The sequence below is a fragment of the Acanthisitta chloris genome, unplaced genomic scaffold (assembly GCF_000695815.1).
Source record: "Acanthisitta chloris isolate BGI_N310 unplaced genomic scaffold, ASM69581v1 scaffold11918, whole genome shotgun sequence".
NCBI lineage: Eukaryota > Metazoa > Chordata > Aves > Passeriformes > Acanthisittidae > Acanthisitta > Acanthisitta chloris.
The window spans coordinates 38,525-59,633 of NW_008688720.1; the positions used below are offsets into that span (position 1 = coordinate 38,525).

At 39.5% G+C, this 21,109-nt stretch overlaps 1 protein-coding gene across 1 annotated transcript in view; it reads left to right on the plus strand.

The window, feature by feature from the left end:
- Positions 1-21,109, plus strand: part of SCML2 (sex comb on midleg-like 2 (Drosophila)) — a 52,761-nt gene that overhangs the window by 25,793 nt on the left and 5,859 nt on the right. The window contains exons 6-10 of the mRNA XM_009081140.1: positions 5,913-6,163; positions 10,611-10,743; positions 12,562-12,765; positions 17,199-17,381; positions 18,442-18,555. Of these exons, the coding sequence (XP_009079388.1) occupies positions 5,913-6,163; positions 10,611-10,743; positions 12,562-12,765; positions 17,199-17,381; positions 18,442-18,555 (885 nt within the window). The remainder of the gene's footprint in view (positions 1-5,912; positions 6,164-10,610; positions 10,744-12,561; positions 12,766-17,198; positions 17,382-18,441; positions 18,556-21,109) is intronic.

A 21,109-nucleotide genomic window follows, 5' to 3' on the forward strand; every position in this document is an offset into this window, starting at 1 on the left:
TTCAGGTCACATGGACACTGCAGGTATTTCAGTAAACCTGAAAGAGAAAGTTGTACTACCATACAGACCTCTTACCTGCAGCTTGAGTGATACAAGGCCCTACCTACTCCTACAGAGACTAAACAGTAAAGAGTAACTAACTTAGTTGTGTTAAGCCACAGCAAGTGGTTGTGGTGCCCTACTAGTGGATGGGATCAAGTGGATTTTTTCTGAATCTGTTAGTACATATCAGGTGTGTCCAGAGTACCTTTGCTGTCATTCAGATATTTAGACAAAACAAATTGTGGCATTGCACTAACCGTGCTCTATATTTCGTTTTTCTTCCCCTGAAGCTTGCTGCATTTGATTGGTTCATTTTGAGCCCACCTGTCATCCTAGTTATGCTATTAGGGGAAAGAAAATGGCCAAACCTGGACAGAATCAGTAATGATGGAGTGAAAAATCAGGATGTTAAATCTCATACTCAGTGTGTAGAGCTGGGTTTTGCCAGGCTTATTGATAGATTCGTCATGAGCACACCTAAACTTTCTTCAGGTAACTCAAGATTGTGCTGCCTTGATAGTTTATGAATTATTGACTTGCTCTCTTCCTTGTCTTCCTTCTCAGATTATCAGCAAAACACAGGATGGGTTTTTGTGTTGGATTTTTTTTGTTTTGTTTTGTGGTTTTGGGCTAATGTGGTTGCAATGGCAATGCTTTGTTGAGGGGTGAGACTGGAAGCTGGCTTTTCACAGCTCTTGGTTACTGGGAACTAACTGGAGAGATCTTTCTGGGAGTCTTTCTTTTGTTTTGCTTGTACCCTCCACTCCCACACATCCCCTACCCCAGCTGAGCTATTAAGAGTTGGGTTTTTTGGAAGTGCTGTGTGTTAATTTGGTTAGCAATGGGTTTTGATGGACCTTAGTTGGTATTTTCACAGGTCTGTTCTGTAGGTGGTGGCTTGCCTAGCTCTTGAAAATGTGGGAGACTGGGGGTGAGGGACTGAAAGTGCTACAAAGCTGCCTGGGGAAGTCACAAGGGCACAAATGCTTTTCTTTCCTCTGGTTTTGTCTTATGTTGCTTGGAGCCCTCTATTTCACCTTTCAGGCTGTGAAAGGTAAGCTAGAAATTTTTGCAGAAGATAGCAAGAGACTTTTTTTTCCTTTTATTGTATTGGTAGCAGAAACTAAAATCTAGAAAGAACAAAATTGCAAGCTGTGGTGTCCATGTCTTGCCAAGGTGAATGTTGAGGTTTCAAATTGCAGTGTTGCTTTTTAGAAAGCAAAACAATGACTTAAAATTGATTTTGTATCATAGCAACATATCAGTTAGTATCTTGCAGCTAGCTACCTTGTAACCAGAAGTAATCCAAACTCAGAAAGAGGTGGCATGCATTACAGATACTTATGCTTTTGTGTGGCTCTCTTGTTCATTTGAGACATAAGGACATACATTTTTATAATCCTTGGCAGTAAGCTGTTTTGAAAAATTGCTAATCTTTTCCATTCCTTTGCCAGTTGTCAAAACTATCATGATAATAACTTACTGTATTAAAGAAGGTTAATTTTATAGTTAAAATCCCAGGCTAGAACTCAGGAGATGTGTTTCCATTACTTCTGCTCTGGGATTTAGGGAAAGTTATTAATTCTCTTTGCCTTATTTTATTCATCTGTAGATGAGAAAAGGACCAAGGTTTTTTCATTCTCAGAAGAGCATTGAGTTTGTGTATCAGTGGGGGCATAGGAACAATACAAGTAGAATAATTTCTCTCATGAAAGAAAGCCTGGTTTAAACAGTGAATTACTGTTTTTACTGTCCTAATTGGCACTTTCACCTAAGGTAGCAATGCTGGGTTCACAGAATGTATGGCAATGTATTGCTTCATGCAATTTCACTTCAGCTTTATTAAGTCTTGTCTTGTAATTGCTGTTCTGTGACACTAACTAAATGGTAGATTTATAATGTTTAAATATTACAAATCTGAACCTTTTTCCCCTCTGCTTTCCATAAAAACATGGAGTGAAACTGTCACTGTGGATTATTTGAGGGAATTTTACTAATTAGAATTGCATGAGAATTCCGGCTTCTGAGCTGTCATCTGTTCCATCCCCTTCCCAAGTGCTGGAGGTTTCACTAGCTTCAGATTTCACAGTTTTCTTAAATATCTGACTTATTCTGGCAAGAGATCTTGGAGATAACATTCTGGGGTCAAATTTTGCAGTCCTCTGTGTCTGGGCAGTTTCTCTGCTTCTGCAGGCAGAATTTGGCCCTCATATGAAGTGTAATCTTTCATGTCCTTCTCATGCAAATGAACTCAGTTGACTGCAGTGGATCTGCTTGTTTGAACAAGGACTGAGTTGTGGCTGTGCATCTTTAGGCTGTGAGTTCCAAGGTACTGGATTTGGGCTTTCTCTTAAATATGTTGGATACAAAGTTCATAGGTATTGGGATTCTCACATTGGGGGAGGAGGGGAAGGAGGGTGGGGGAAGGAGAGTGTTTGGAAAGAGCAGTAATTGAAATATGACAGATGTTTGTGAGTTGCCTAAAGTTAGTTACCTATAGCCCACACAAATGGCAGTCCAACTAGAGCTCTGTGAACTTTAAAAGTGCTGGTTTAGTGCCTAACATTACTGTGGTAAAAATGCCTGTGAGTGTGATCTCTGTTCTTCAGTAACTGAAGGTGCCAGTACAGGTTTTGGGTGTAAATAAGATCCTTGGGATGAAATGCCATGCAATGCATCCCACTCCTGAAACTGGAGCAGTGGATATTGGTGTAGAAGAGCAACATGATACAAATGCTTGATTTTGTTTGTGCAAATGAGAAGGTCTTTGTGATGCAAAGCAGCATCCTGAAAAGGCAAATGTGCTTTTTTTGGTTGTAAATATCCCAACTAAATACTGCAGTAATTGCAAGCAGAGCTTGGCATTTTTCCTCTATTCTCTTCATCGTTATATTTTAACAAGTTCTCATGAGACTATTAAAATGTCTTAGTTTTTGGAACATGTGGCCTAGTGGGGATAACTCTGTCTACAGATGCAGTGGGTTGGCAGCTTGATTTTGCATGTCTTTTCATTTCCCTCCAGATCCTGTGACCCAGTGTAACCTTTGGTCTCCCTCTGAAGGCCGGGGTGAAGGAAGTATGAGCAGGTGACTGATGATCACTGTCAATACAGCCTGCAGACAATATGGGAATTACTTTAGCAGTCTCCCACTCCCTTGTGCTCCCCCCATCCTCTCTTAAATCAACAAATGCAAATAGCAGCCTCCTCATTTGCTGCTATCTCCAGGAGGCTGCCCAGGCAGCGTGGGCTTTGTTGCAGTCCTGCCTATTGAAAAAAAAGCTGCTTCAGCCCTAGACAGAAGGAAAAATACCAAATGGGGCCTGATCCCCCCCTTAATGGTTAATGCTGCTAATATTTGGTCCTCTGGCATATACAGGTAGGAAGATGCTGAGATAAGGGTACTTGATGTGTGTGGTTCAAGAGGGCAACCTGAAGTGGTTGGAGCTCTTTGCATTGTTACTCTTTGTCCAGTAAATGTCCTTCTGGAAGGGAATAGGGATTGTCCAGTGTCCCAAAACTCATACCTGTGCTCCTAGAACCTGTTGACTTTAAAGTAGCTGTGTATTTAACATTAGCTGTGTCTTTACTAAGCGAAAATAGAAACGTGTTTGCTAGATTTCAGCATAGGCAGAGGCACAAAGAGTTTGTTAAACTACATTTCTTTACAAGGTCATGATTGTTTTGTTAAATGCATAGTTGTGTGGCTCAAATAAATAAAAATAGCTGCATTTTATATTGTTGTAAGCAAAATATAGGGCACAATATGTAGTACTGTATTGCACAGCATACAGCTGGTACTGTTTTGCTTTCCAGTCGTGCAGCTTAACCTGAGTTGTCGTTCAGCAATTCAGGGACATAAGAGTAATGCTGTGCTAGCATTTGGTTAAAATTCTGTTCATCTTATTTTAAGCTGTCATTGCATATGAAAATATGTTTTGGCATACATAAATAAAAGGAAAGCGATTGCTTTGCACATCCAGGAGGTGGTCCTTCTCAGATACCTAGGGATATCATGTCTGTGTTTGATGTATTAGGATTGCAACCAGCCATAATGAAGAGATTTCTTCTGAACTGCCATTTAGCAATATTAGATTAGTAACTGAATCAGGCAAATAGCAAGGTATGTAAATGCTCCTCCAGCTTTAGAAATGTGTGTCAGTAGTACCTTTATTTTATAAGAAGTCAGTGTGCAGTATTTCATCTTACTGTGACATTTTCTATTGCAAGTACTTAATAACAGTTAACTCCTGAATAAAAATACAGAGTTGAAGTAACTTGTAAAGCTGGGTGCTGGACTGCTAAGGTGAATATCCCTCAGAGAGCTAGACATTGAAACTGTTACTCAGTCCTAAATATGTTATTTTCTCAAGATATCATTTCAATGTATCTTTGTGTTTTATTTTGTGTTTTATTTGCTTACCAGAAAGCCTCAACATACTAATATTTTTGGATAAGAAATATTTCATATTCACAAAAATCCAGAATTAGCAGTCCCCCATGCTCCAACTCCAATCTGCATTAGTGCAGTAGTCAGGCACTGGAGACTGACACCATCAAAGCCTGCTTGAACCCAAACTTGCAATACTTCTAAGTGGTGTCACATTAAGTTGATAGTATTTAATGTCAGGGTAAATCACATGAGTTTCAGCATCAGTGAGATGCAAAAGGCTGTGGTAGGGGCAGTGTGATACTAGAAAATCATCTAGTTTTAGTGTAAAGGCTTCAAATTATTTCACATATGTTGTGTTTCTTTCCCATACCTCACCACGGTGGAGGTTTGACATCACCGAATTTCCCAATTTCATCTTCTACTTACCTTTCAACTTACTGTAACTTACACATCTGTCTGCCTGCCAGCAGTCAGGCCAACTAAATGGAGTATTTGCTGACCTTCTGGACTTAGTGTTTGCTTTCTCTTGGCCACAGATGCTGCTCTAGCATGGTGTGGTACATCCTTTCCATGAGGATATGCCCTTAGGTTCTGTTTGGCATCCTTTTGCTGTTTTAATCTGTCCATCGTGAAGGGAATTGTTAAAATAAAATAATCATTAGTATTTCAGAGAAGAGTCAGTTGGGTGGGAAAGATGCTAACTAGGGAGTTCAGTTCAATGAAATCTGATTATATCTTGCAGTTTCACACTAGATTGTAATGCAGTCACATCATATACATATTGGATCATATCCAAGTGGATATATATTGGGACAAGGGGATACATACTGGATTTGTATTGGGATGGGAGATTGACCCATCTCATGGGTGAATCATTCTGCCAAATGTCTCCAGACAGAAAAGTGTGGGTATGGTTCTATGAACTTAAATTTCTTAACTGGCATCTCAGATAAATGCTCATAAATGACATTTTGCCTGTCATCAGTTTCTCCTCGTCAGTGAGCTGATGTTCTTTGCCACTCAGAGTTGTTTTGTAGCTCCCGAGAAGTAGCTGGCATGTCTTACAATAGTAAAAACTGCTCTTAGGGGAAAAGGGATGTATTATGGGCTGTATAATTTGTGAAGTATTTTTGAAAGCCTTCTTGATGAATGGCACTTTATAAATATCGTAATTAAATTATTGGAAGCATTTATAAGGTGAGTGGATTCATTCTTTTTTTTTTTTTTGCAAATTTTTGTTTGAATGTTTTTCCCTTAACAAAGTCCCTCTAAAAGAATGGGTGCAAAGAGTTCTCTCTTTGGCTTCAATAGAGTTATATAGTTTCATGCCAACCACTTCAGTTCAAAATATCAAAGTATATTTATTTTACAATGTAAATTGTGCACTACACTTTTTTTAAGCCTTTGTTAGAAAAGTTGCTTTCCATTGTTCATTTTGAGGTTTTCCCCCCCTTCCCTTTTGTTTTTGTTTTTCTTCAGTTTCCATTACAAAGAGCAGTGCAAAAATCCAATCTTCCCCTTCCAAAGTGACCCGGCGTTCAATGCAGTCTCCACAGAAATCTGCTCCAGTACCAGCGCAACGGGGCAGGAAACCAGGTCGGGGCAAACCCCCTGGACAGTCTGCAGTTCCCAAGAAGGGCAGGTCTCCTAAAAATATTCCCCTGACAAAAAGCACCTCTCATACTGAAAATCTTAAAACAAGGAAAAAAAGTTTAAAACCTGGAAAAAAGGTTAGTCCTTATCTACTACTTTATTTTACATTGCAAAATTATGTAGTGAGATATTTTGATTATTTAATTTTCTGTCTTCTCTTCAGCCTTCAGGGCTTTGCTATTTTCAGCAACTGATTACAAGGAAAAAATCTAGAATAGCTACTCTGGAATATTTCACCATAAAATTCTGTGGTTTATTTTATTTCAGAAAAAGATTACTGATTTATTTATGGGTGAGTTGCTGGTGTTGAAAAATGCTATTCTGGAATAGCCATTTCCACTTAAATTTCAAGAGCCAGAGAAGCCCTTCAGGCTTTACACTGTGGGTTAGTTTGTTACTGAACCATGTATATATCTTGCGTAATTTTAAATGTTTTTAGGATTTTTTTTTGTTTCATGTCTAGAAACAAAGAATTAAGGCCGATGAGGGCTTTGTTACGTAGTTTAGGCTTCTGAAGCATACAGCTGGAATTGCCAAATGCATCTCATGGATACCCCCTAATCCTGGAGATACTAGCAGGAAGCTTCTTTCAGGCAATGCATTTCTCTAGGTGTGGCCTAATTCTGCCCTGGTCGGGAAGACATGATGCCTCTCTCTGCTTTTCTCCCTGCCAAGCTGAGTCAGACCTGGAGTGCTGGCAGCTGCCTCCAGCTTCAGCTCCCATGGAGCTGTTTGGTCAGGTACACATTGGCACTGCTGTACCCTCACCCCACTCCCCACTCCCATGTGACACCAGTACTGATGGTGAGCAATCTCAGTGAGCTAGTTCAGGGAGCTCAACTGGTAGACAGCTAGCACAGCATCTATCCCTCTTACTTCCTTCTTTGCTCCACCCCGAAAAAGCACAAATGCTACAGCTGCTGCAGGGAAGAATAGGATCACAGCAGGGCAGATTCAGGGCAGTTTGGATCTCTGTGGAAGTGCAATCTATTTTCTGAGGTTTGCTCAGGCACAGCAGGCTGTCAAAGAGGAGTAGCAAGCCTGCCACATCTTTTCTCAGGCAGCTTGTGCCTGTCCCTGTGCTCCTTCCTCCTTTGCATTAGCACCAATGGGGGAGTGGGGGGCATTGGTTTTTCTGGTGGGTTTTTTGTGTGTGTTCATTCCCCCCACAAAGATTCAAGAGGTAGTTTTGGGTTTCTCACTTCCAGTCTGTATAAGTTTGGGCTATGGGATCTATTGCTAGTAATGTGTGGGAAAGGGAATCCTTGTTCAGTGATAGTGCTGATCAGCATAAAGTCCTAGTGAATTAACATTATTAGAGCATAGCCAGAAGGCTCTAGTACAAAACTGGAAGCAGATACTTTGTTGCAATGATAACCACAAGATGAGAAGTTATTTTGGGGACCAGGAATTGAAAACTGAGCACTGTCTTTTCTGCTGTCCGCCCCTTCCAGTCAGATATCCAAACTGGTAGACTACCAGTAGAATTGGTCTCCAGCTTTGTTTATCTCTTTCTTGGTGTATAAAAGTGCACAGAGACACAGATTAAAGAGGAGAAAGGTGCTTCCATCCAGGCTCAGCTGGTGGGTCAGGTGTTCTCCATGTCTAGGGGGTCTTTATAGGACAGCATTGAACACAGAACTGTCGTATCTTAAGGACTTACTCAGTGAATCTGAGGTACCTCTATGCCCTCCTGATCTCCTTTGTGCAACTAGGAAACTAAGAAGTTTTGCAAAATCTAAGTTTGATATTACTGTGTTAGCTTTTGCGTTAAAAACTTTGAAAATTAATTCCTTTTGAGAATCCACAGAAGGTTGTTATTGCTTTGGTACATGGTTAAATTGCCAAGATGTTACACATGTGTGCAAGCTTTTCTTTGGACTATGGCACCTGTTATCATCAGGGTGAACAGAGGAAATGGGTCTTTGTGGGAGTTCTGCACAGACAGAGTGTCTCTGACATGGAGTGCTATGCAGCCTGTATACCTCATGATACATGTGCAAATATAGTGCAAGTGGTATGTGCCTAGAGATTCCGAAGTGCTTTTTTTTCTGTTGTTTGGTGGTTGGTTCCCCCCTCCCCCCAAGACTGATTAAAAAAACCCCCTCCAGATTTCAGGCTAAATAATTGTGCTTCAAGTATGAGATGGCTGTGTGGTAGTTCAGAACCTGTGTATTTAAGGAGGTTGGTCTGTGCCTGCATAGAGTTGTTTGAATTTCTTTGCCCTTTTAGGATTATTATGATGCAATGTTTATCATTGTGCAGGTATGAACTTTTCTTATACAGCTAGGAATGTTGAGCTGTTGCATCATTTTTCTCCTTTATTTAAAATTTTTCTAAGCTACTCTGTAAGTATGAGATGCATGTTGAGTTTTGTTTTCCATTTGTTTCTCACAGTTTGCACTGTATGTTTTTACTCTCTCATAATGAAGAAAAAACTCTTTATATCTCTTTCATTATATTTCAGAAGTACACTTTGCATAACAGTGCAAAGAATTTCTTTCATAATTTCTCAGGGAAGGGCCTTGATCACAGTGTGGTTAACAGCCCTAAATTCAGCTCCACAAAAAGAGAGTTTTCAAGTGTCATGGTGAACTGGTGAAGTTGGCCAGGTGGTACCAGGCTGTGAGCAGTGCCCTTTGCAGCCAGAGCTGGTGTGCCCTCCCAGCTGGCAGGGTCCAGCCAGCCCCATCCAGACCAACAAACGTGCTGAGCCCTGCTGGGAACGTGGCCTGCCTTGTGAAACAGCATGACTTTGGGCTCACAGCTTGCTGCTCATCAGTGTGGGGATGCAAATCAAGAGCAGAGCAAGCGTAACATGCTGTATTTCCTTCTGAAGGAAATGGGCAGTTAGATTCACCACCCTTGTATGTTAGTGTGGAGAGCGAATGGTTCCTCAGTTTAGTGTTTGTATTTTGTTTTCATGCCTACATTTTCCCCATTTACTCATCTTTCCCCTCGACTTGACCCCTCATATTTTGCAGCGTGGTGACAGACAACTGTCCCCCACAAGAATCCTTGCTCCAGGGAGCCTTCTGGAGCACTTCAGATCAAAAGCTCAGTCTTCCCAAGTGCATTTATGTTCTCTCTGTTAAGGATAAGAGAATACTTTCTGTCACCCAGTGTTAAGATACATAGGCAATTCCTGACAAGTAATACATCACCACTTGGTTCTGTGTCTAACCCATGTCATCTCATCTCATTCAGTATGCAATGCCAAGCCTTGACAGTCTATTCCTTATATTCAGGGTGATTCCACCCAGTGCCATATTGTCAAGTACTTTCTCCAGCCAAACCTGTCTTCTCTGAACAGTAAGGGGCACAGAACTTTTCTTGAAAGTGTCCCAGTTTTCAGAAGAAATTTAATTTATTCTTTCTAGGTGTGAAGAAGTTAGGTACTGCTTCTTTTAGGAAGGTGGATATTTCAGTTGCTTTCTACATGATTTTAATACATGAGTTTGAAAATATGCTGCTTCTAAAAATGTGAAGGATGAATGCTGATAAATGGAAGAGCTTTAGCCTTCCTTAGCAACTTGACTGATTTTTTTACTTCACTGTATATCTGTTTTAGCAGTAAATACTTACCACATGACCACAAATGTCTGCTGCCTTCAGCAGTGTCAAGAGCTTGGGTAATCTCTTACACTCCTAATTTTTTAATAAATAAGAGAATAAGAATGTAATCTGTTCTCATGCAAGAATAAGTGCTGAACAGGGAATGATGAACTTATTTCTTTATATTTCCATATATTTTCATAGTATGTCAAAGCACATTAGAAGTGTCTTCCTTGTGCACATCTCTTTCTGAAACCCTGGTCCAAACAAATGACAACAAAATTCTCCTTTCCTCAGGTGGTGAAGATAATGCACACTGTCCAGTTTTTAAATCTCTGTGCTGTTGAACTCTGCTTGTCTGTCATATGCTAAGCTGCAAATAAGTTTGGTTTGGGAAAGGAAGAGGTTTTGGCAACCGACATGATGGGATTGTAACAACAGGTTTATTTAATATCTTGCATAAAGCATCAGTTCCTGAAAGTGGTTGCTTGAGAATTTAAGCCCCTTGGAAACAAGCTGAGGGAAAATATAGGTGCACTGTAACGTTGATGCCTAGATGTGACTCAGGTTTTTTTATGCCAATATATACACAGCCAAACTAACTTACTTGAGTTGTGATAAACCCAGATGACTGGAAAGGCATGGACAGGAAAATATTCCAAAACACCTCTTCTGTGCTTCCTTAGAAAAGTAATGAATTAGTATATAAAGCTCTTTCTTTTCCTACTTCTTAGATAAAGGTGGGCTCCTTTATAAGTCATTTGTCTTCCACTGCATTACTAAAGTAGCTGTAAATAAAAACTGACAGTTTTGATCTTTCTCTCCTGAACTTTACCTTCTCTGCTGTGTGTGGTACTTTTGTAATAAGGAACCACATGCGTTCATTAAGATGGTAACTGATAGCAGAAGGGTTTTGCAGACTCCTTAAAAAACATTAAACATTTTGACTTTGTTTTTTTCTCTAAACAGAAAAAAGTCTTGCCAGAACTGACTCCTGCATCTCCTTCTCCTCAGTCATCTCCTGAGGGGGACAACGGCACTGCACAGATACGTAAAGATGGAATTAGTTTGTCTGGTGCGCCTGCAGCAGTTATATCCACAGGTAAAAGGCAAAGAAAAAAAAATGTGTGAAATGGCTTCCATGTCAAGCAAGCTAATAGTGTCATTTCATGGCAACTGTGCTGCAAACTTGTTACTGTGAATCATTATGTAGCTACCTTATTTTTTAGATATATCTGTAGGAGCCAATGTTCCTTTGCAGAACTAGTATTTCGAAGCCTGCACTATAGCACTAAGTGCTGGGGCACAGGGTCTTTTGAGAGGTCTGCTGGACCTGGCAGTTTGTTCATGTTTGAGGAAGGAAACTATGCAGTTCTTTCATGTCTCTCCCACTCTTTAATGTATGAAATGGGAATAGATGTAGCTAAACCCCCTTTCTGATATCATGCAGGCTGTACTGTAATATAACAAAATGGAGATTTTATCTCTGTAGCCTTACATTAAAAGAAACAACTCTGTTAAAACCAAATAAAGGCAGTCAGAGGGAATACATTGCTCTTTGCCTATGTGTTTGGTTTTTAAAAGAAATTATAATGAAATGTGTTTTGAAAAGAGTTGGCAAGAAGTAAATAAGCTAATAAATGAACTAACTCTTTAAGGAACTGTAAACCTGTAGTAAAACAATTTGTATGTTGCCAGCTGAAATCTCAGAACTTTCTAAAAACTCTGTAAATTATGATAGTTTTGTTTGGGATACTTGTTTTACATCTAAACACTGTCTTTACAATAGAAGTTGTCAGACTCTTCTCACTCCCAATTTCATTCATAGATGAGGGGAAAATATCCATGTGTTTCCTAGGAAAATAAACCTTTTGGAAAGCAGTTGTTGTTCAGCCCAGACAGAAGATGCCATAAAAACTATTTTTGTTGATTATTTGTACAAATAGGTTTCCTCCAATTTGCAGATATCAGAGTGTAAGCAGGTATGCATGAAGACATCATTAAAACTCTTGTAGAAATACTTAATTTTTAAGAGTCCAGGGTTTTAGCTAAGCCCAAATCATATAGTCCAGAAAATGTCAGTCTTTTGTGTAATAGAATGTTTAGATTGCTTAATCACCACAGAGGCACATATTTCATTAAGGTATAATAATGTCTTGGGTGCATTTGTGGTCATGTGACAGCCAAGGTGAACAAGGGAAAACCCATCAGTTACATCTTTTTCCCTTGTTTTTGTGCCTTGGCCAGTGTTTTGAAAGACAGTTTCATACTGTCTCTTTAAAAAGTAATTTCAAAAGTCCTATATGATTGTTTTGTGCTAAGATTTAATCCACCTGACTGTTTCTAGACAACTGTTTATTCTATTTAGCAGAGAAGGCCACATTGTAGTGTGGAAGTCATACGTGAGTGGTTCAGGTCTTCCAAAGGTTCAGGCCTTCAGTAGCTGTAGTGTGTCTGTATGTTGATGCTATATGGGTGCTTCAGAATAAGCATCAGTGGTAGGGATATAACATAGTCTTTGTTGCAGCTTCTCAAATGGGAGAAAATTTAGGCAGTAGCATGGTCAGACCAACTTTTTCAAATTGCCTCTTGGTGGTTTAGAGTACCTGCCAGTGATTCATACTAGTGTATGAACAGAGATTAGTCAAAATATAAGCACAGATCATGTCAGCTTCATTATATTAGTGAGGTAGAGAAGGGCTTCAGAAGGCAGAAAAAAAAAAGCGGGTTTAGGACTCAGGCAGGAGAACCTTGGTAGAAGAGTGCTTTCTGCAATGTAATGAAGTATGTGTGTGTGTTCAGCTTCTGGAGTTGACCAGTACATCTTTTCCTCAGGATTCAAACTGAAATGACAGTTGGCCATTCTAACTGGAAACATGTCTTGGTTCCTTGGCAGTAAATATGGTTTGTGCCTTTTCAGTGTGTGTTTATGTCAACAAACATGGAAATTCTGGGCCTCACCTGGATAAGAAGAAGGTTCACCAGCTTCCAGACCATTTTGGACCAGGTCCTGTCAATGTGGTACTTCAGCAGGCTGTACAGGCGTGTGTGGATTGTGCCTATCAAGCCAAAACAGTCTTTGGATTTCTGAAATCTGGCCATCATGGAGGGGAAATGATAACTGGTATGTGAAGATGCTTTGTTTCTTCTGTTTCTTTGTTGGTTGTAAACTTGAGGTAGGAAAGAAGAACTGAAGGAGCTGCAATGAATTTATATCACTTTGTAACTGTGTAAACACAGTCAAGAACATTTACTTGAGAACTCCTTTACTGTTTGTGGTGTGTGATTTATCTCACTCTGAGTCCAGGATGATTTGAACAAATCTTTAAATTAGAATTTAATAATAGCAGTGTTAAACTACATATGCATAGTACAGTTAGGTTCTTATACTAAGTAGAGCTCGTGCACCTCATTTAGCAGCTGTAGCCAAACATTTGTCAAGTAAACTCAGTACAAGTGAAATAATCAGCTTTATTAATTCAAATCATTCGCATAATCTTATACATACATGGTGTTTGTGTTCTTAATGCATTAACCAAGTGGGTGACAAGTCTCAAACTAATCTATTTAGCTTCCAGGCAAGTGATTTCACATGTTAAAGTTGCTGCTGCTTCCCATACCCCATTCCCCAGAATTGTAGCAGTATCTTAGGTCACTGTTCATCCACCTATGTCCTCTATTATGGAATAGGTTTATTTCTATTACCTATTGATGGCAGGTCTGCAGATAAATTATCTCTATATCTCAAACTGAATAGCTGCTGCTTGACATTTTTTTCCTTCTAGGCTAGGAAGTATTCTATATAGCAGTTAGCACATCAATTCATAATTCCATCACTGGTGATAAAAAGACTTTGCATTACTTTAATCTCTTTACATTAACACCAGATGTGAAAGATGATTAGTGGAACAGGGGTTCAATTAAATACTCATGAAGATCTGGCTGTCTAACAGCATTTAAAAAGCAACACCCCAACCTGTGTACAGCAGAACTACAGTAAGCCTTGCTTAGGCATCCCCATGGGTTTGTTCCCAAAATGTATGCTGCTTCTCTGCTGTGTAGTAAAGGTTTAATGGCATTGTATATGTGTGGTTTTGAAACTGATATTGCTTCATTTTTGTAATGTATATGAAAGTTTATTACATTATTAGCACCTTGGTGTATCTAATTCAGACAAGTCAGTTTCCTAGAGGAAAGTGCACTGATACATGGCCAGTATTCTGTTTGTGATTGCTTATCATGAAGGACTAATGCATAGGCCAGTGGCATCTCTGGGTTGGGGCTGCGTAGTTGAAAATACTTATTTCAAATAGGAGAGAGAAATTTCAGGTTCCTTATGTAGTTGTGGTTTGCTTACATTCAAAAATTCTGTACAGAAAAGAATTGCTGTTCTCCACCAGCCTTCAACCCCAGGCCTGTATTCAGAGAAACCAGCTCTGTAGCCCTGGATTTGAGGAACCTGGTGATGTGGGCTGCTCCTGAAGCAGAGTCCTGGTCTGGGTGATAGTGAGCCACAAGTCCCCAGTGGGTTTCTGGTGTTCTTGAGCTCTTGCCTGCTCATTGTCTTGTCAAACAGGTTTCTGAGAAGCTGGTGAGCAAATACTCCCTGTCATATTACCAAAAGTTTGTGTGTGATATATTTTGTGAAGCACAAAATATGACTTAGATTAATGTAGCACATTACATCTAGGCATGCATGTGAACAGTAAGGAAGAAGAGGAAAGCAGCAGTAGAATAAAATAAGGAATTACAAGATGAAATTGTGAGAGTGTTTTCTTGTAGCTTTTATGGCTTAAAGTGGTTTTGGAGGGTGGTTTGTTCAAGTTTTGTTTGGAGTTGTTTTTAGACTGGCAAGAAAAAAAATGTTGCGGCAGAGAATAAGCAAAGAAATCTAAACCTTTTGTGAACTGATGCTTCCATGGCAAGTATTCTATCTGCCATAGGAGGAAACTGTGTGCTGTTGAGGACATGGATAAAATAATCTTGCTAGAATACATGGAATAATTAGTGGGTTCTTTTGGTTCAGCTGCCAAAGAAAATAATTGTTTGGAATAAAATTGAATATAGGATTTTTCCATCTCTTTTTTTACTCAAAGGCACAAACCGTTTTACTTTTGGTGATACATAAGGTTTCAATTCAGGCAAATATAACTGAAAGGAAATTAAAGGCTTGATTAGCAAGCCCACTAATGGTGGCGGTGTCAGCTCCTTTTTTCTCTTTGTAGCACAGAGACTGTAGTGTTTGGTGGAATGAAATAGTCTGAAGCTCAGACAAATCTTCTCAAGCAGAGAATTAAAATCAGACTCTTGGGCGAGTTTCGTCACTATCAGAAAAAAAAAGATCTGTGATAGTTTAGCTCTAAGCCTTTCTCATGGCTTGAACCTGGTATTTAAAACATACTGACACAATGGAAGGTGAAGAAATGAATATGACTCTTTGTCTTGGGGGCTGGATTACACACACAAGCTCCAGTCCCTGTTTATATATCGTTAAAGGTCGAGGTTATTGCACCTCAGAGGTACTGTATTTTTTCCCTTAGCATTTATCTGGGAAGTAAGATGCTTATGTTGTCTCCAAGCACAGCAGACAGTTGAGCCTGTGGATCTGGATCCCACACCCTTGGTTGAAGTTTGTATGGTTGCTCTCAGGTGTTCAGAGTACAGGAGAGCTGTGTTTGTACTGAATCTTTATTTGTGGGTCTTTCCATGGTATGTTTTGCTAGGGCAGTCATGATGCCTCAGCTGTTTCTTGCTTTATCCTCCTGACAACTCCTAAGTAACATTGTTCTTTGCAATGCTTCTTTTCAAAATGAGAAACTGAGAGGTAGAGAATAAGTCATTTCCTCAAGGTCATATAGAAAGATCCATAAGGCTATTATAAAGCATTTTAAATATCTGCTGTAGCTGACTACTATGTTGCAGTAAATGTGCCAGGAGGTCAGGCCATGCTAGGTCTCACAGCCCATTTGCTCTCCAGAACTGGTTGAGTTCCAGGCAAAAATTTGCCTTTGGAGACACCTCCTTCAAACAGGATGTAGAGGACCTTGTGTCTGAAGCACATGTAGGACTGTGAATCATTAGCATTTCATTTGGTCATTGGAGCCTGGAAAAAACAAATAGGCCATGGAAACATTTTGGTCTGGGATTTGTCCCTGTAGTACTGACTCTTAAACTAAAAGCACTTTCATTGGGTCAGTCTCTCATGGAAGCAGATGGGAGAGGCAGCACGTTGCTGTGGATGCTAGCTGGTTAACTTGCATTAACTCTAATCAGAAGCTTCCGTACATCAACTGTGTAAGTAATTGACACTTCAGATTTCCTAAGGAAGCCTAAAATATGCTAGACTTGGGCATTTTCTTTGGTTTTGTGTATATTATCTGTCTCTTTTGTAACACAATATGGAAATATTCCTTAATGCAGATCTGTGAATAAAGGCTTTCTTGTCAGTTCTGGCTTGTTTTTTTTTTAAAATGCATCTGCTACCAACAAAATGTGATCCTCTAAAGCTCTGCTTATCATTTGGAAACTTATGTTAACAACAGAAAGCTGCATGACAAGCTGAAAACCAAGAAGACAAATTGATGCATAAACCTGGTGTTTATGCCACTTCTTTTCAACCCTAAGCTTAACTTATAAGTTTGTTCCTGCTTTTTATAAAGTCATTCTAATTAGAAGTACCTCAAAGTTTCAGCTGAGGTAATGGTAATTATTTATCCATGTATTGGTAGTATTGAGTCTTTTCAAAACCTTATTGATTTTCAAAAAAAGCAAAATATGAGCTGCAACACTTTGTTTGAGGGGAAAGGAAGGAGGTCAGCAAGGAAAAGACATAAGCACATATCCAGGCTCTTTGTAATCACTCAGTTTAAAAGACAGCAGATTATTTGTGGTTGTTGTGGTATCTCTGCCACCTAGCTCCTGTTGAAATAAATGGGAGCTTGACCACTGTAGTGTTGACAGCAGGATAGATTTCTCTAGTGGTAAAATAGCAAATGGCAAAACAGTTTCTGTTGTCAGAATTTCAATGGTAATGGATGCCAGCACATTACCACAAGTATGCTCAGTTCAGTTAGAAACTGAGAAAAAAACCCACCTTAAAATGGTTTGTTTCATTTCTTTTTTTTAAAAAAAGGGGTTTTTTTTTGGGTTCGGTTAAGTTGGTTTTTTTAGCAAGTATTGTAAAGGGTCTTTTCTGTGTTACCTCCTGTAAATAGGTGGTGCAGAGCTTGCTGTTCTATAAGCAAACAACAGAAATTAGACATAAGGTTTCAGTGATGAGGGAATAGGTGCAATACTTTCGTTATACTGGTGTGAATCCAAAATTATTTTATTAAAATGAGTTCCCATAGAGCAAATTAAAACTGGTGTGGATACAATGGAAGGTAAAATCAGTCCTTTGGATGTGAATTTTCTTCACTATCAGAATGATTGTTTATTCCTCTCATGTCTTGTGTGGTTTAAATCAAATCTAGATGTCTTCTCTTTTAAGTTAATGATAGTGTTTTGCTATACTTCATGATGTTTGGTGGGTGTTTGACATCATCTTCTTATTCACAGCTTCCTTTGATGGGGAAAAGCATTCCATCAATCTTCCTTCTGTAAACAGTGCATCGTTTGTCCTACGCTTCTTGGAGAAACTGTGCCACAGCCTGCAGTGTGATAATCTCTTTAGTAGCCAACCTTTCAGCCCCTACATGGGATGTGCACATAGTCCCACGGAGTATGATAGGAGCAAGCCAGGTACTGTTAAATGCTTGCTATTTTTAAGTGCTGAAATTTTTGAGAAATGTGGCAACTTTATGAAATGTAACTTTTTAGTCTCTTTCTGTGATGTGAATTGCTTGAAATTAATACACCAGTTCTCAGTAAGTTGGTACCAGTGTGGTAGTGCTCTGACAGTAAGGGATAGCTCATACCACATGTGCAGAAATCATTTTGTTTAGCAAACACCTCCTTGAAAGCAAGCCAGGAAACACATGTACTTTACCACTGTGATACCACTAAAAGGCAAACTCAAAACTCCACATTTTATTTGTTAAATTTATGTTTGGGTATAAAATAAACTTACCAAAAGATACTTGCTGCCTATGACAAGAGTCTCATCTGGAAAGGGAACACTTCCAACACCCGTAAAAGCTCCTTTCTTTCCTCTTTATTCACCTTACTCTGTGGTGGCTCCAAAACTTACATTCTACTATGTACAGTCCAGTCTTCCAGCAGAAAAGGTGAGGGTTGCAGGTGGCAGCTTGTGATATTTTGTATGAATCTATTATCTTTGCTGCACCAGAAACGTAGAGTGAAGGGGAGACGAAATGACTTGCCCAACATCTCCCAACAGGTTGTTTGCAGGTCGTGGTATTACAGGTCCCAGGTCAAGAGTCACCAGGAGCCATAGCTGAGATAGCCTTGTTGTCAGAGCAGTTTCAGAAGGTTCATATTGGGAGTGAAGTTTCCTCACAGCTGTCTGATGGTTGAGTCTGTTTTCTGGGTGCTGCTTTAGAAAAATTTTCCCCCTTTTCCAATGGAGAAATTATGTTTAAAATTCTATCTCTCGTATGAAAGTCGTTAGTTTTAACTCTTCAGAAAAGTAGACAGGGTCAAGGTAATTTTGGTGATGACAGTATAAACTAAACTGTACTTCAGCTTTGCAAGTTTCTATTGAAATGACTGAGCCTGCATGACACAAGAAATTGAACTGTAACCTGGTGAATTGCTGATGGCTGTCTTTGCTTTTGTCCCTGGACTTTGCCCATGGGCAGATTTATGCTAAAATAACAGGTGGTGACTTTCCTCTTCACAGCAAAGGAAGAAATACCTGAAAACAGGAGTGCTAAACGATATTCTCAGGACTCTCCACCATATACTGCTCCTCTTTCCCCTAAGCTTCCCAGAAATGATGCTCATCCATCTGAAGGTAATTACATTATGTCGGGATTATATATGAGGATTATTTATGCTTTCAGTGTTTCCAGTCAAAAAGGACTGAGTACAACATATGTGTCTGCTTTGTCTCTAGCCTTTGACAGGTCAGGGTGAAAGTATGTTAATTATTGATCACTGGCACAGATTTTGCACTTAGGGAAGATGTACTGCAATTTCCATCAGTGCTTCTCCTAAACCTAGTAGTCTTTTCTGTGAAGGGGCTCAGGCACATAAGTGACAGATGAAGCCTCCTGGTTCATGTACGGCTACTGAGCAGAAAACCAAATGCCTTGAAAATAGATTAGGAATTAATTGGTAGTAACTCTAAATAACTCTAGGCTGGGGTCATTAAGTCAGTAAGGGTGCAGCTTGATGATACAATTCAGCTGAGTTTATGGCTAACTGCCCATGAAAGTTGTGCTGCTCCAGCTTTCCTTGCCTCCCTGTTCCTGCAGGGAGCCCTAGCCCACCCCTTACTCCTTCACCTCCTTTCCCCAGCAGTTTAGTGAGCTGAACCTGTGAGCAAAAATGCAGAAAACATTCTGGTGAAGAGTCTTGCAGTGTCCTTCTCTGGAATGACTCAGTGTGGACTTGGATGATCACAAGGAAGGGTTGAATCCAAGGCAGCCGTGGCCAGGGTAGAGGTGTAGCCTCCCTGTGGCAGTTGACTGTTAGGTTGATGTAGTTCACTAATAAATAGCATCTTTTCCTGTGCTGCAGCTCAGCTGGAGTAACTGAGCACATGTCTAGTCTTAGTCTGCCTCAGATGTGAAGTAAAGCATCTAGGTTTATACCTCAGTGAGAGAGACACGGCAAAATGTTTTTTCACTCTGTATTTGCTGTGTAACTGGTTACGCCATGGTAAGTTGATGATATTGACTCATCCCATCTGATACATGCTTTCTCTTACTGAAAGATATTTGCACATCATTTCCAAAGGCTTTTTTGAAATGTGATGGGGATTACTTATTTTTTCCTTCTTTTTTTTCTTTTCCTTTTTTTTAATGTGATCCTGGAGTGATTTAGCATGAGCGGGGGCAGAATGATTTCTTCTGTGCAGATTAAAAAGTCATAAGGCTACAGTTAAAGCAGAAAAGGATATAAAATTAAAATGTCTCAAATGATACCTTATCTAAAATGGTACATCTAATTATTTTTCATATATGTAGTGTATTCACATCTTTGTGTATCCTGTGGCAGTTATTATATACAGTTCTGCATTGATTATGGATTTCTGTGTCTTTCCAAAAGAAGCACTGGCTTAATTCCAGAGATATATTGTACACTTAAGTCAGATATTTCTGGTAGGTACCTTAACAAGGGTGGAGCACTTAATTATGCTCAAGTGAAGTTGTTTCATTTGGAGCCAAACAAATGTTTAAATAGATTGCATTATCTTGTAAAAAATCTTTCAAAGTAAACAGGAGTGCACAAGCTGCTTTTTAGTCCTTGTTTGCTAGTGGATCTCTTTCACAGATGAAGTCAGTGTACTCTTTAAAATACATTTTAAACTCAGTAGTTCATTGTAAAGTGCAGTTACTTGAGTAAAAAATAATTAAAATAAGTGTTTTTCCGTGGTTTCAGAGGTTTGCATTTGTACTCTGTGCAGTTCAAGAGGCAAAGTGTTCTCTAGTGTTGTGTGTTTCCCATTAGGACAATGTCCTCTGCTGAAAATCTGGAGGCAATTTTATAGCGGTCAGTCATGGGTTGGTTAGCAAGAAGGATCTGCCCCTAAAAGTTCTGGTTCCATTGAGACACAGTTGTCTTGAAATAGTTATTTTGAAATATTATTTGAAGGCGAAATGGAATAATTGTGGGAAATGGTCTTTCAAACAGCTCCTTTTCCTTCTGATCTGCTTAGGGATATGTTTTGCAGATTTTTGTCTTTCTTGCTCACTAGCAATTTCTTCTTAAAGTTATGAAAGATAAAGGAGGAGGGAGAAGGGAGTAACTCAGACTCCCTTCCCCTGAAAACAGAGTGTTCTTACTACTGTGGCTGATTACATCATTTTGTTCTGTATGAGACAGAACAACTGGCTTCTAATTCCCAGAAGGGCGTCAAGAAAACAAAACATCCAATTCCTGCTAAGGCCTTCAGTACTTAAACAGTCTGTTGTCATTCTTACATTTGAAACATAAGGCCTTTTATTGGCCTTTTGTTAATCTACCCAGAGATCAGGCATTCTGCAGTGGAACCTCCCATCTCTTTCTGTACCACTGCTATTCACAACTCTCAAAATGTTGAGGCAGGAGAAATGTATCACTCCATAGATTGCAAAGCTCCATTTGCTAGATGCTGCTTTTGAATCAGCTGTCATACCAGTTGACTGTCTTCTCAACAAGATTACAGCTGCATTTTGTTTGTAGAAAAGCTAGATGGATGGACTGGAGAGTGGATTGGGCACTATAATTGCTGAACAGAAACACCTTCCCTAAAAAATTATGGGAAATATGCCAGCTTTTCCACTTGCTGTATGTGTGTTTAGAATTTACAGTAAGATAAATTCAAATGCTGGTACCTTTTGTGGGGGAAAAAGCAGAGTTGA